The sequence below is a fragment of the Salmo salar genome, chromosome ssa01 (assembly GCF_905237065.1).
Source record: "Salmo salar chromosome ssa01, Ssal_v3.1, whole genome shotgun sequence".
NCBI lineage: Eukaryota > Metazoa > Chordata > Actinopteri > Salmoniformes > Salmonidae > Salmo > Salmo salar.
In genome coordinates this window covers 24925154-24941438 of record NC_059442.1, presented here as the reverse complement: position 1 = coordinate 24941438, position 16285 = coordinate 24925154, and the positions used below count along the sequence as shown (strand labels likewise).

Sequence of the window (16285 nt, the reverse complement as noted above, 5' to 3'; positions counted from 1 at the left end):
TGCATACACAGAAAGACAGGGCAGAGATCAGGGACAGCAGTTTGATCATTTTAGCTTTGCAGATTAGAGTATCAAATCATAATGGGTCAGCAAAACATTAAAACAGATCCCTGACAGCTTACCCCAGTCTCTCCTTTGGACCTTCTCCTCATAGACAGCTGGCAGGTTCTTAAGGGCAAGGTGGTTCTCAGCCTCCATGTTTCTCTGCCTCACCACGGGCCTGCTGTTCTTGATGCGCTGGCTGTACTGGCGGGCCAGTTGGAAAACCTTGTTCTTCGTCTTCTCCATATCCTGCAGAATCAGGTCCTCTTCCACCCCTGAACGCAGGCTGATGGTCCTGGGGAGGGGAGCTCTACTGACTGTGCCTCTCTCCCAGGACTTGGGAGTCTTATTCTGGCAGGACTCCTGCCCTGAGAAGGGGTCTGGGGAGGTTGTGATGGGTGATGGGGATTCCTCTGAGACAGCACCCATGTCTGACTCCTCCAGGATCCTCAGGGGCTCGATATACTCAGCTTCAGGGCTCTCGCTGCTGGTTCCCCCCTTCCGGGATAGATGTGATCTGGGATGGACAATGTCCTCTGTACCCTGGATACCATTGGGTTTCCCAAGGCTCCCATAAACCTCCTCCATCTCTATGTCTTGCCACACTTGGACCATGTCCAAGGATGGTCTGAAGAACTCATCCTCGTCTCCAACAGGAGCATCATTGACACTCTGGGACCTGGGCTTGACGTCTGCAGCTTTTTGTGGCTCCAGCACAGGGGTATTATTAGTCCTCTGCTCTTTTTCTAAGCCAGGAAGGTCGAACACTGACCAGGATGTGGGCCGGTTGTTCGGGGAGACCTTCCTGTGGCCTGGAACTGCTTGGTCCTGGGGTTTGCTGTTGAGCTGCCGGCTCAGGTGTCTGACCAGGCCTGCAGGAATATAGGACAGGCTCTCCCTGCGCTTGATGCTGAAGCTGGCATCCTGGTGCTCTGCATGCTCATAGTACCTCCTGATCTTGTGGATGAGTATCCGGTCCTGCTTGGAGAGAGTGGATCTGCGCTCCACCTCCATGAGGTGGTCTGGTCTAGGGGCAGGCGGTGAGGTGTTGCCTTTCAGGAGCAGTGGGTGCTCTGGGGTGGAGTTAACCAGGGTCTGGACCTCCTCCTCGAGCTCGGTGTTCAGACAGGGTGTGCTGCTGCTCTTGCTGCCCAGCTGAGGTGAGGGGCAGCCCAGGGAACACAGATCCTCTGAGACCACCAGGCTGCCGACAAAATGCTCAGTGATTACACTGCCCTGGTCCAACACAGAGGCAGGCAGGATGCGGCTGGTCTCAGTTCCCACCGCCGCACCAAACTCTGAACACTCTCCATTTGTCACTGATGAGTTCATCTCGTCCTGTTGGACAGAGCAGTCACTCTCCTCTTCCTCCCCTCCCGCTTCCTCTACTCCTCCCCCCCAGATACCCCTCTCAGGCTCCAGTGTCTGAGACGTCACAGGCTGTCTGGGAGGCAGGGTCGGCAAAGCATCAGGCTCTGTGTATAGGGGTGGGTTCGCCTCACTCTGTTCCATCACTACTACCGTAGGAGCACTGCTTTGAGGAGGCACCTCCTCCACATACACCTGGATAAGGAGGAAGGAAGATGAATATTAAAATCAGGATGGAATAAAGCAATATGGATATGATAAGCCAACAGGTAGTTATAAATCACCAGTCATTATCTGACATGAGCCAAGTCAAATGATCAGGTTAAATCTGCTACAGCAGCCATGATCTCTGATCCATGTCTGGTAGTGCATGTAGTCGAATATTCTGACAACATGACAGAGTCACAGTAGAATGTGTAATAAAACGATCAGAGCATTTTGATTCCATTTTTATCTTTATAGCTAATTCCTCACAATTGCCACCGGCCATTTCATACGCCTCTGCTGTAAAATGTAGCACTTTAAAAAAAACAGTATAACAGTTTTAATTTCACAGATTTGACCCCAGTGTGCAGTTATAACAGACTAATTTCCAGCTGCAGTCTGGCTGTGGCAGAGTGTGTGTGTGTTGGGGAATGCAGTGGGAGCTGCGGGTAAGAAATAAGGGAGGGATCAAAACAACTTGTTACACTCAGCTTGGAAGCAGACAGAGCACCCTGGATCTATCAAAATGTTCCCTGTCCATGAGAGATGACAGAGGGCAACAGCATGGCGGGGACATTCATTTACAGGGCATAAATACACAACCCCAAAGTTGTATTAGATCAGAAGCATTTTGGACCACCTACCAGTCTTCCCAAATTCCCATCCCCTCAAAAGATTTAAGACTTTTCTGTTAATATCCCCTGTATTTGAGATATACAGTACGACAAAAGAAAACATTAATCTGTTCAGAATCTCTTGAAGCCTAGTCTCATGTGACAGATTTGGTTCTGGGTGCCAAGCTCACCTTAACTTTGACCCAGCCAGTCCAAACTCTTCATACCTGGTCAGTGAAGGTCTCCTCTGTAGCCAACTCGCTGATCTCCTGGGCTGATGTCTCCATCCTCTCCCCCATTGGTCCCTTCTTAACTAGAACCTCATGGTGTTCTTCATCCTGGGGTAGCAGAACACAACATGAAAGGGACTGCAGCATGCTCAGGGTGAACACTGGGTCTTAGATGGCCAAATCCATACAGCGGAGTATCACAAGACTTCTCTATCATCTGGTTCCAGACAGTCACAAGCTGGGCAGCACTGATTTGCATTTGGTTTTAAAGCATGTGTGACAATACATACATTATATAGACAGCTGACATTCATATTACAGGATGGTCAACATTCAAGCAATTTTAATGCTATTATAGCAATTAACCTTAATAAAGCTCCTCTAAAGTTTGGGGAAAAATCAAAAGGGAAACCTTTTAACTAACGAAGACCAAAGCACATATTATCCTGACTCCCTGATTTGACAGCCAAATTCACCTTTGAAGTCATACATCAGCTCTGTGGATCCACTGACTCAATGCAAATGCACCCATCAAATAAGCACTAGGCTAATTGCTAACTTGTTTCCTCTACAATGTTGATTTTCAAAGCAAATTGTGTCACATGCGCTGAATACAACAGATGTAGACCTTACCTTTTAATGCTTCCTTACAAGCCCTTAACCAACAATGTATACTGCTCAAAAAAATAAAGGGAACACTTAAACACCACATCCTAGATCTGAATGAAAGAAATAATCTTATTAAATACTTTTTTCTTTACATAGTTGAATGTGCTGACAACAGAAATCACAAAAATAATCAATGGAAATCCAATTTATCAACCCATGGAGGTCTGGATTTGGAGTCACACTCAAAATTAAAGTTGAAAACCACACTACAGGCTGATCCAACTTTGATGTAATGTCCTTAAAACAAGTCAAAATGAGGCTCATTAGTGTGTGTTTGCCTCCACGTGCCTGTATGACCTCCCTACAACGCCTGGGCATGCTCCTGATGAGGTGGCGGATGGTCTCCTGAGGGATCTCCTCCCAGACCTGGACTAAAGCATCCGCCAACTCCTGGACAGTCTGTGGTGCAACGTGGCGTTGGTGGATGGAGCGAGACATGATGTCCCAGATGTGCTCAATTGGATTCAGGTCTGGGGAACGGGCGGGCCAGTCCATAGCGTCAATGCCTTCCTCTTGCAGGAACTGCTGACACACTCCAGTCACATGAGGTCTAGCATTGTCTTGCATTAGGAGGAACCCAGGGCCAACCGCACCAGCATATGGTCTCACAAGGGGTCTGAGGATCTCATCTCGGTACCTAACGGCAGTCAGGCTACCTCTGGCGAGCACATGGAGGGCTGTGCGGCCCCCCAAAGAAATGCCACCCCACACCATGACTGACCCACCGCCAAACTGGTCATGCTGGAGGATGTTGCAGGCAGCAGAACGTTCTCCACGGCGTCTCCAGACTGTCACATGTGCTCAGTGTGAACCTGCTTTCATCTGTGAAGAGCACAGGGCGCCAGTGGCGAATTTGCCAATCTTGGTGTTCTCTGGCAAATGCCAAACGTCCTGCACGGTGTTGGGCTGTAAGCACAACCCCCACCTGTGGATGTCGGGCCCTCATACCACCCTCATGGAGTCTGTTTCTGACCGTTTGAGCAGACACATGCACATTTGTGGCCTGCTGGAGGTCATTTTGCAGGGCTCTGGCAGTGCTTCTCCTGCTCCTCCTTGCACAAAGGCGGAGGTAGCGGTCCTGCTGCTGGGTTGTTGCCCTCCTACGGCCTCCTCCACGTCTCCTGGTAGCGCCTCCATGCTCTGGACACTACGCTGACAGACACAGCAAACCTTCTTGCCACAGCTCGCATTGATGTGCCATCCTGGATGAGCTGCACTACCTGAGCCACTTGTGTGGGTTGTAGACTCCGTCTCATGGTACCACTAAAGTGAAAGCACCGCCAGCATTCAAAAGTGACCAAAACATCAGCCAGGAAGCATAGGAACTGAGAAGTGGTCTGTGGTCCCTACCTGCAGAACCACTCCTTTATTGGGGGTGTCTTGCTAATTGCCTATAATTTCCACCTGTTGTCTATTCCATTTGCACAACAGCATGTGAAATTTATTGTCAATCAGTGTTGTTTCCTAAGTGGACAGTTTGATTTCACAGAAGTGTGATTGACTTGGAGTTACATTGTGTTGTTTAAGTGTTCCCTTTATTTTTTTGAGCAGTGTATATCAATGATGTATGTATAGATCAATGACGGCGCTCTTGCTGCGGGTGAATCTTTGATCCACCTCGACGCAGACGACACCATTCTGTACACATCTGGCCTTTCTTTGGACACTTAAACTTCCAAACGAGCTTCAACACCTTACAACACTCCTTTCTTGGCCTCCAACTGCTCTTAAATGCATGCTCTTCAACCGATCGCTGCCTGCACCCGCCTGCCCGACAAGCATTCCTACTCTGGACGGTTCGGACTAGGAATATGTGGACAACTGTAAATACCTAGGTGTCTGGCTAGACTGTAAAAACTCTCATTCCAGACTCATTAAGCATCTCCAATCCACAATTAAATCTAGAGTCGGCTTCCTATTTTGCAACAAAGCCTCCTTCACTCCTGCTGCCAAACATACCCTCGTAAAACTGACTATCCTGCCGATCCTTGACTTCGGCGACGTCATTTACAAAATAGCCTCCAACACTACTCCGCAAATTGGATGCCGTCTATCACAGTGCCACCCGTTTTGTCACCAAAGCCCCATATACTACCCACCACTGCAACCTGTAAGCTCTCGTTGGCTGGTCCTTGCTACATATTGATCGCCAAACCCACTGGCTCCAGGTCATCTACAAGTCTTTGCTAGGTAAAGCCCCGCCTTATCTCAGCTCACTGGTCACCATAGCAGCACCCACCTGTAGCACGCACTCCAGCAGGTATCACTCACTGGTCATCCCCAAAGCCAACACCTCCTTTGGCCGCCTTTCCTTCCACTTCTCTGCTGCCAATGACTGGAACGAATTGCAAAAATCACTGAAGTTGGAGACTTATATCTCCCTCACTAACTTTAAGCGTCAGCTGTCAGAGCAGCTTACTGATCACTGCAGCTGTACATAGCCCATCCAACCACCTACCTACCTCATCCCCATATTTACTTTTCTGGTCTTTTGCACACCAGTATTTCTACTTGCACATCCTTATCTGCACATATATCACTCCAGTATAAATTGCTAAATTGTAATTACTTTGCCACTATGGCCTATTTATTGCCTTACCTCCTTACCACACACTGTATACAGATTTTTATATTGTGTTAATTGACTGTACGTTTGTTTATGTGTAACTGTTGTTTTTGTCACACTGCTTTGCTTTATCTTGGCCAGGTTGCAGTTGTAAATTAGAACTTGTTCTCAACTGGCCTACCTTTAAATAAAAGGTGAAATCTTTTTTTATTTTATGCAGTTAAGAAAATATACATTGCCTCGTTATTGTTATTTTACTGTGTTACTTTTTATTTCATTTAGTAAATATTTTAACCAACAACGCAGTTCAAGAAATAGTTAAGGGCTTGTAAGTAAGCATTTCACGGTAAGTTCTACACCTGTTGTATTTGGCGCATGTGACAAATAGAATTTGATTTACTAAATAAACTAAAGTAAAAAAAGTGTCACAAAATAACTAAGCTAAATACAGGGGGTACCAGTACAGAGTTAATATGTACATGTAGGGGTGAAGTGACTATGGATAATAATTAATAATAATAATTAACAGATAATTAACAGCAAATAGCAGCAGGGTAAAAAAAAAAAAAAATGGCTCTTATGGCTTGGGGTTAGAAGCTGTTAAGGAGCCTTTTGGACCTAGACTTGGCGCTCCAGTACCGCTTGCCACGCGGTAGCAGAGAGAACAGTCTATGACTTGGGTGTTTGAAGGCTTTGACAATTTTTGGGGTCTGGAATGCCCCGCAACACACGAGAAAAGCATGGTAGTGTGCGTGTTAACCATTAGGGCTGGGAACTGCCAGAGACCTCACCATACAACATTATCACGATACAATACGTATTGAAATTCTCACGATTCTATATGTATTGCGATTCAAAACTGTGATATGATGTTCCAAACATATTGCTCACTATATGTCTGCTGCAGAGAGACAGAGCATGACAACATTTGGTTTGATCAGTCATGGAAATAAAAGTGCTGATAACATGTTGGCACTATTAAAAAAAAGAGATGGAGAACAAGCTATAGGATGAAAAATACCAGAGTTTTGGCGCAGGTACAACCGACTAGCGCTAGCTAAGGCTACCTAGCAACAAAACAACAATTTAATTAAATCGATACTGAGTCAAGTATCAATATAATATCATCCAAAATTCTATTACGATGTAACTTGATTTTTCCCACCATCACTATTACCCATTCCATTCTAAAAAACTCAAATTCAAACAATAACAGATCTTTTAATAGTCACATTTTCCCCAACATTCAATGAAGTCACAAACATGATGATTTATAAATCTGATCTGTAGTGACCAGTCCATGATACTGATTGTTGTTACCATTCCTGGAAGGTTTAGTCCATGCAGTTATTATGCGAGTGTGAAAACCAGAAGCATTCCATGAGTATGGCAAATGGTAGCTGGGTTTTAGTGAATTGCATCAAGGCAGAGGTAAACAGAGAGGGAGATGGCTGATTGGCAAGCCAGTGAAATTGCAGAGGAAATAGGAAACCCATTGGTGGCAGTGAGCCTCACCGTTGTGAACCGAGCAGAAAGTAAAGCCCTGGCCCTATAGTACCAGCAGGAGATGGCTGCCAGCTTGGAGCTGGCAAAGTCGGCTACCTGGTTATCCTCCATCAGAATATCTGTGTTTATCTCCCCCTTCTTCTCCTTCTCCTCCTGCTGCTCAGTGCCCCCCTGGCAGGGTAAGGACCCTGGCTTAGGGTCCTCACTGGGACTCAGGCCGCAGGAGGGCATCTCCTCCGGGGCTCCCAGCACACCAGGCCTCTCAGCCTCACCTAGACTGGAGCCCAGCATACTGACACTAGCAGCTGACTGCAGGGAACGCCTGTCCCCCAGAAGAGCACCTTCTCTGTCTGCGTGCTGTAGCTTGAAGTCACAGAGAGTTGAGGTGTTATTGCAAGGCCAGCATAGAGATGTTCCTTTTTAATGTAATTGCAAGGTGTTGAAAAGAATGGCATCAATGTGACTGACAGCTTTAGCACGGCGTGAGATATGAAGGTACAACAATGTGATCATGCCAAGCCAGCATGCTGTGAGCCCCACATTGTGGACACATCACTAATCAACACAATCCTGAGACAGAAACCTCTGCCTTTATTAACCTGTTAGGGCTAGGGGGCAGCATTTGCACGTCTGGATAAAAAAAATGTACCCGATTTAATCTGGTTACTAATCCTACCCAGTAACTAGAATATGCATATACTTATTATATATGGATAGAAAACACTAAAGTTTCTAAAACTGTTTGAATGGTGTCTGTGAGTATAACAGAACTCATTTGGCAGGCAAAACCCTGAGACAGATTCTGACAGGAAGTGGATATCTGATGTGTTGTATTACCTTTAAACCTATGCCATTGAAAAACACAGGGGCTGAGGAATATTTTGGCACTTCCTATTGCTTCCACTAGATGTCACCAGCCTTTACAAAGTGTTTTGAGTCTTCTGGAGGGAGATCTGACCGAACAAGAGCCATGGAACGATGATGTCCCATTAGACACATGGCGCGCGAGTTCATGTTGGGTACCCTCGTTCCAATACGTTATAAAAGAGTATGCATTCGTCCACCTTGAATATTATTCATGTTCTGGTTAAAAAGGCCCTAATGATTTATGCTATACAACGTTTGACATGTTTGAACGAACGTAAATATATTTTTTCCCCTCGTTCATGACGAGAAGTCCGGCTGGCTTAGATCATGTGCTAACAAGACGGAGATTTTTGGACATAAATGATGAGCTTTTTTGAACAAAACTACATTCGTTATGGACCTGTGATACCTGGAAGTGACATCTGATGAAGAGAATCAAAGGTAATGGATTATTTACATAGTATTTTCGATTTTAGATCTCCCCAACATGACGTCTAGTCTGTATCGCAACGCGTATTTTTCTGGGCGCAGTGCTCAGATTATTGCAAAGTGTGATTTCCCAGTAAGGTTATTTTTAAATCTGGCAAGTTGATTGCGTTCAAGAGATGTAAATCTATAATTCTTTAAATGACAATATAATATTTTACCAATGTTTTCTAATTTTAATTATTTAATTTGTGACGCTGACTTGACTGCCGGTTATTGGAGGGAAACGATTTCCTCAACATCAATGCCATAGTAAAACGCTGTTTTTGGATATAAATATGAACTTGATAGAACTAAAAATGCATGCATTGTCTAACATAATGTCCTAGGAGTGTCATCTGATGGAGATTGTAAAAGGTTAGTGCATCATTTTAGCTGGTTTTATGGTTTTGGTGACCCTGTCTTTGACTTGACAAAACATTACACACAACTCTTGTAAATGTACTGTCCTAACATACTCTAAATTTATGCTTTCGCCGTAAAACCTTTTTGAAATCGTAAAACGTGGTTAGATTAAGGAGATGTTTATCTTTCAAATGGTGTAAAATAGTTGTATTTTTGAAAAATTTGAATTTTGACATTTATTTGGATTCAAATTTGCCGCTCTTGAAATGCACCTGCTGTTGATGGAGTGCACCACGGGTGGCACGCTAGCGTCCCACCTAGCCCATAGAGGTTAACACAATATGGTTCAGCCCAATAAGCTTAGAGTAGCAATTCCTCTATTGGGGTTCATTTCTCTCAGCAAGGTTTTTTCTGCATTTCCTTTCAGAGTCAGTGTCAAACCTGTGAGAACAACATCTCACTGGACCACATTGAACGGAGTCAACCGATTTCCCTTTCCTGCACAGAGGAGAAAAAAAACATGGCAGGGAAAAATGTACTTTCATCATTGGGAAGCTTACCTTCAGAATGGCTGCAAGTCAGGAGAAGATAATGAAGAGGAGAAAATATGAGAATGTCAACAATGCTGCCACAACAAGAATGTAGAGTTATATCATACTGTAAACGCACTAATAATATCTGAAAACTGGCAAGTTAATTGGATAAACTGAATGAGAAGTGCCTCCTTTCAGAGACTCAGAAATGAGGCAATTAACAAGGACAGTCCTCTCTGAGGAAGATGAAGAACAAGAAAATCACAACGTCATTAGGTTTGTAGCTAAATTGATTTGAGAGGGCGTAAAGACGCCAGAGAGACAAGACAGAGGTACTTCGTTTATCCCTTTGTTGCTCTATATTTAAATCAGCAGAGATAACGAGGCTGACTGCACAGTCATGGCAGACTGACTGGGGAAGACACATGGAGAATTTCCTCCAAAACCCATTAGTCTTTAATAGAACCTAACCACACTTATTTATTTTCTAACTTATTGCTGCTGTTCATATAACCATAACCACCTCCATCTCCCCTTCCATTCTCTCCCATCACTGCGGGTCAATTAGAAGGCATGAGAGCAGCGCGAGCCACAGATCTAAAGCCAGGACTGAATTTGACTGTTGAAAAGAGCTTGAGCATGACAAAGCTTTCAGTAATATGGCCCATAATTAACATCATTATGGGTGATCTAGGGCAGAGGGGGGTGTTGGGTTGAGAGAGGAGTAGGGGTCTGGCCTTTTGATCTGGCTGTCCAGGGGTCCAACTACGGCAGAATGACAGCATGGGGTGAATACTGAGACTGAGTATGGGCGACAGGGAACCTGAATCACAGCAGCAGTGGCTCCAGGGTGATGAGCCAGGCCAGCCTGTTAATCTGGTCTCAATCTTCATTTAACATACAAATCTTATCATGATAATGAATAGCCTCTAACAGGGACCTCTTTAACAAGATCGCAATGATAAGTAAATTAGTGGCATCCCTGTTGCCTTACCTTTGGTTGTCCTTACGATCGGTTTCCCTGGTTCTAAAATGTAAAAAAGACAGTTGAAGCATAGTGAATATATTTGTGGCAAACATACAGTATTCTCATGGACTGATATCACAAGCAATGAGCTTTTGAGACGCAACCAAAAACCAAGGAGTCTCGTTAAAAATAGCTTCAGACTGTAGAACTGTGGGGTAAGTGGAACCAATTGAGCCTGAAGAGATGGCTTTGGTGTTGTTTTCCATAAAACAACATTGGTTTTACTATGTGCAGGGGGGAGGGAACTAACTCACCTGATGTCCTGCGTCCGGGTCTCTCCTCTGCGGAAAAGTCTTCAGCCCGGCAGGATCCAGCCTTCTTCAGCCTCTCTGGGCTGTAGCGGTACTTCCCAGACCCTGGGTCTGCACACAGCACAGCAAGCAACACCATCACTCAGTCACTACCGCTCGCTCACTCAAAACCAGGTCAGTGAATTAAAGAAATCGTTCTCTACTCTTCAAATGGGGACGAAACAGTTAATAATTGTTCCAAATTTCCAGTGAAGTGATCCTCTTGCACTCAATGACACCTTTTCTGTTGCTTTGTGAACAGCCACGTTTAGTGCCTTTACCTTTTGTTCATATTAACCATATTTATCTGGAATACTCACAGAGAGAATCCATTTCGAGGATGGCCTCTTTTACCTAGAAGACAGAAATCAAAAGAAAACGGTAGAGTAATTTTTATTAGACTTCAAATTTACAAATGCAGCATTGATACGTTTATTAAATTTTTTTAAACAAAGAACAGCCACCCTTCCTATAAGGTGCATAGGCCTACATGTAAACAACAAACATCAGCATGTCATAAAGGAGATTAAATGGAGATGCACACAGAAAACATTTATTTTATGCAGAAGTGTGTTAACAGACTAATAGTATTTGTCATAATATAAATGTATAATAAAAAATGTAGGAATAAAAAATAAGAGATAACAGTAGTAGATAATTTAATGAGAATAATTTATTTGGGTAATCTTAGTCAAATTAGAAGGAATAGTATATAGCGCCATAGATGCAGTCTTGGTCAACATCTTAAAACTGTATGGGAGTCAAGTCAAAGGTTAAAGCTAAATGTAATTGTTTATATTTAAGCGTGGTAACTTGTTCATTCAGTAGGAAGGGTAGCGAAATCTTCAAAGAATGAAATAAAGGGTTGTCAAAGGGACAATTTATCTGTATATCCTCTTAAGGTGAATTTGATATTTCCTAATTTAATAAAAAATATATCTTAGAGCCATACAGCTAGGGAGGAAGGGGCCGTGGATTTCCAATTCAGCAGAATCCTGCCACGAGCCAGAAGAGTTGTGAATGGAATAATATGAGCGCTTAGACAATATACGAGGGGGGTCTTCTACAGTTCCAAAAATAGCAACATAGGGAGATGGTTGACGTTGAATAGCTAAGATACAGTGACAAGATTTCAAAAGACGGAAGTCCAGAAAGCTTATCCATTTGGAGAAAGACCAGGACGCGTGTTAGGTTTGCAGGAGACTGAGCACAGCATTCACATTTGTCCTCTATAGATCAGGGTATATGTCTGCTAGTCTGGACTTGCTCATAATGAACTCGAAGGAGCACCTTGAACTGGATGAGTCCGAGTCAAGCACAAGAAGAAGACGAGTTTACCCTTTTTAATAGCGCCAGTTTAAGTTCTATACTCATCTCATGTTCCCACTTCTCCATAGTTCTGTTAAGGGTGGTGTTGCCGAAGCACATAACATACGAGTAAAATGTATGAGGTTAACCCCTTCTGGCTAGATTTAACATTTTAAGCAGTTTGTCTCATGGCAATGCCTCCGGCAGGTTGGGGAAGATCCTTCAACGTCAACTCTGATTGATCTTATTTTAACGAATATGACAGATAAATATGTTTCTACTGGCGTCTTCGTCCAAGAGATTAGTGATCATTGCCCAGTTGTGTTAGAGATGTGAGAATACAAAAATCTAAGCCTCGCGCCATTACAAAGAGGAACGTCAGTCAACACAATCTTTATTCTAGTGACCTTGATTGTATTTCAGCTATCCCTGAACCTGATTTAGCTTTGCAGATGTTTTCAATACCCTTGTGAATAATCATGCTCCCTTCAAAAAAATTAAGGGTTAAAAAGGTAGATTCAATGCCTAGTACAGGCCGGAATTATCAAAAGTCATTCATAAAAGGGATGATGCTTGGGTCAAGGCCAGAAACAGGCTTAGGCCCGTCAGACAAGCTTTTAAGCAACTGAGGAATCATTGTGTAAAATCTAAAAGGCTAAATCTGATTATTACAAAACTGCTCTTTCAGATTGTAATGGGAACCCGGCTAAATTCTGGAAAACTGCCTCCTCTCTGCCACAACAAATTCATTCATACACTGGCCTCATTACAGAGGAAAATAATGCTGTAATTGATGCATTTCAATCAGCGGGCTCTCTTTGAAAGAACATCTAAGCCTATTTACAATGATATTGGGCTGGATACTGATAGGGAAAACTTGCTAAATGATCAGAGAAATGATGCTAGCAATAGACAAGAAATCTACTGAAGCCAGCAATTGGATTCTGGTCTGCTTAAGTGTGCAGCACCCATCATTGTTGGCTTAAAAAAAAAGAAGTCATTATTTAACATTGTTTTCAGGAAATATTCCAAAAGTATGGAAATCACCTCGTGCCGCCATGCCATAAGGGCGGGGATCGTAGTAATTTTAATAAATAATTATCGCCTTATTTCAAGGCTTCCTTGTCTAGCTAACATTCTTAAATATTTGGTAAATGCCCAACTTTGCAAAAAAAAAAATCTGAGAAATGTACATTACACCTTTGTTTACAAGGCCCTACTTCATAAACAACTGTTGAAGTATAGACACCTGAGTTGCCTAACCCAGTCACAGGATTGGTTAACTCAAGGTTTCTAGGGTCTCCACAGAGCTAGGTAAATCTGCTTTTAAATTTAATGCACTGTATTGCTGGAACAAAATTCAAAATCCATTTTATCTTCTGGTGCCGTTTGTGCAATTTAAAGTATTGATTGGGGACTTATTTGCAGAGGAATGCAACTGTTTTTCTGGTTGATTTGTGATGTTTTTTGTGCTTACCATGATTATAAAAGTACACAAATTATTTAAAAATAGTATTATACAGGGCACATTTGGAAAGGAGACCTACGTCTCAATGTCTTCTGTCAAAATAAAGGTTAAGTAAATACAAAATAAATTAAAGTATAAGCAATATAGAAGCTTGTATAAGTGGAAGGGAACCATTTTCTAAGGAATCACTAAACACCTGCAAAAAAGTAGCCAGTTTATCAGATAATGTTTGGTAAAATTCTGGGGTAGCCGTCAGGTCCCGGAGCTTTGCTACTCTGCATTTACCAAAATTATTCTCGTAATTCTTGCAATGTTTTGCGTCAGATGAGCTGATTGTAGGGGCATTTCAGTTCGCCAAGAAGGAGTCCATTTTAGAGGCAGTGAGTTGGGGATTCAGACGTGTAAAGAGATGAATAGAATGACAAAGGTTTTGTTGATATCGGAAGGGTTCGACAACAAAGTACCATGGGCATCTTCAATATGTGGAATGAAACGAGAAGCTGCATTGCATTTTATCTGATGGGCTAATAGTCGACTGTCTTTGTCACCATACTCATAGAAATAACCTTTGGACTGTAACAGATTTTCAGCTTTGGATGTAGCCAAATGATCAAATTGTGCCTGAAGATCATTGCTTTTTGTATAGCTCAGGATCTGGGTTCATAGCATATTGGTGATCTAGGTCTGAAATATATGTGGTTGTATATATGCGGTGATCTCCATTAGAGATCTTCATGCTTTATTAAGAGTGGCAGAGTAATAGTGGATATTTGGAGACTAAAAAAACCCTCGACCTTGTGAGATATATATACACACACTACTGCTCAATAGTTTGGGGTCACTTAGAAATGTCCTTGTTTTTGAAAGAAAAGCTATTTTTTTGTCCATTAACCTGTTGGGTCTAGGGGGCAGCATTTGCACGTCTGGATAAAAAAAATGTACCCGATTTAATCTGGTTACTAATCCTACCCAGTAACTAGAATATGCATATACTTATTATATATGGATAGAAAACACTCTAAAGTTTCCAAAACTGTTTGAATGGTGTCTGAGTATAACAGAACTCATTTGGCAGGCAAAACCCTGAGACATTTTCTGACAGGAAGTGGATACCTGATGTGTTGTATTGACTTTAAACCTATCCCATTGAAAAACACAGGGGTTTAGGAATATTTTGGCACTTCCTATTGCTTCCACTAGATGTCACCAGCCTTTACAAAGTGTTTTGAGTCTTCTGGAGGGAGATCTGACCGAACAAGAGCCATGGAACGGTGATGTCCCATTAGACACCTGGCGCGCTACTTCATGTTGGGTACCCTCGTTCCAATACGTTATAAAAGAGCATGCATTCGTCCACCTTGAATATTATTCATGTTCTGGTTAAAAAAGGCCCTAATGATTTATGCTATACAACGTTTGACATGTTTGAACGAACGGAAATATATTTTTTCCCCTCGTTCATGACGAGAAGTCCGGCTGGCTTACATCATGTGCTAACGAGACGGAGATTTTTGGACATAAATGATGAGCTTTTTTGAACAAAACTACATTCGTTATGGACCTGTGATACCTGGAAGTGACATCTGATGAAGAGAATCAAAGGTAATGGATTATTTACATAGTATTTTCGATTTTAGATCTCCCCAACATGACGTCTAGTCTGTATCGCAACGCGTATTTTTCTGGGCGCAGTGCTCAGATTATTGCAAAGTGTGATTTCCCAGTAAGGTTATTTTTAAATCTGGCAAGTTGATTGCGTTCAAGAGATGTAAATCTATAATTCTTTAAATGACAATATAATATTTTACCAATGTTTTCTAATTTTAATTATTTAATTTCTGACGCTGACTTGACTGCCGGTTATTGGAGGGAAACGATTTCCTCAACATCAATGCCATAGTAAAACGCTGTTTTTGTATATAAATATGAACTTGATAGAACTAAAAATGCATGCATTGTCTAACATAATGTCCTAGGAGTGTCATCTGATGGAGATTGTAAAAGGTTAGTGCATCATTTTAGCTGGTTTTATGGTTTTGGTGACCCTGTCTTTGACTTGACAAAACATTACACACAACTCTTGTAAATGTACTGTCCTAACATACTCTAAATTTATGCTTTCGCCGTAAAACCTTTTTGAAATCGTAAAACGTGGTTAGATTAAGGAGATGTTTATCTTTCAAATGGTGTAACATAGTTGTATTTTTGAAAAATTTGAATTTTGACATTTATTTGGATTCAAATTTGCCGCTCTTGAAATGCACCTGCTGTTGATGGAGTGCACCACGGGTGGCACGCTAGCGTCCCACCTAGCCCCAAGAGGTTAAAATAACATCAAATTGATCAGAAACACAGTGTAGACATCATTGTTGTAAATGACTATTGTAGCTGGAAACGGCAGATTTTTTATGGAATATCTACATAGGCGTACCGAGGCCCATTATCAGTAACCATCACTCCTGTGTTCCAATGGCATGTTGTGTTAGCTAATCCAAGTTTATCATTTTAAAAGGTTAATTGCGCATTAGAAAACGCTTTTTCAATTATGATTGCAACAGTTTTCAGCTGTGCTATGATTAAAGAAGCAATAAAACTGGCCTTCTTTAGACTAGTTGAGTATCTGGAGCATCAGCATGTGTGTGCTCGGTTACATGTTCAAAATGGTCCGAAACAAAGTACTTTCTTCTGAAACTCGTCAGTCTATTCTTGTTCTGAGAAATGAAGGCTACTCCATGCGAGAAATTTCCAAGAAACTGAAGACC

The 16285-nt window shown here is 42.5% G+C and overlaps 1 protein-coding gene across 4 annotated transcripts in view; it reads right to left on the bottom strand.

The window, feature by feature from the left end:
• Nucleotides 1-16285, bottom strand: part of LOC106582172 (pleckstrin homology domain-containing family G member 3) — a 69904-nt gene that overhangs the window by 1659 nt on the left and 51960 nt on the right. For 2 of the 4 annotated variants that reach the window (XM_014165254.2, XM_014165021.2), the window contains exons 12-18: nucleotides 11068-11101; nucleotides 10712-10819; nucleotides 10425-10457; nucleotides 9458-9468; nucleotides 7209-7562; nucleotides 2456-2566; nucleotides 123-1605 (exon numbers count right to left, since the gene is read on the bottom strand). In XM_014165254.2, the coding sequence (XP_014020729.2) occupies nucleotides 123-1605; nucleotides 2456-2566; nucleotides 7209-7562; nucleotides 9458-9468; nucleotides 10425-10457; nucleotides 10712-10819; nucleotides 11068-11101 (2134 nt within the window). The remainder of the gene's footprint in view (nucleotides 1-122; nucleotides 1606-2455; nucleotides 2567-7208; nucleotides 7563-9457; nucleotides 9469-10424; nucleotides 10458-10711; nucleotides 10820-11067; nucleotides 11102-16285) is intronic. The other 2 variants (XM_014165089.2, XM_014165170.2) reach the window with 2 other exon arrangements.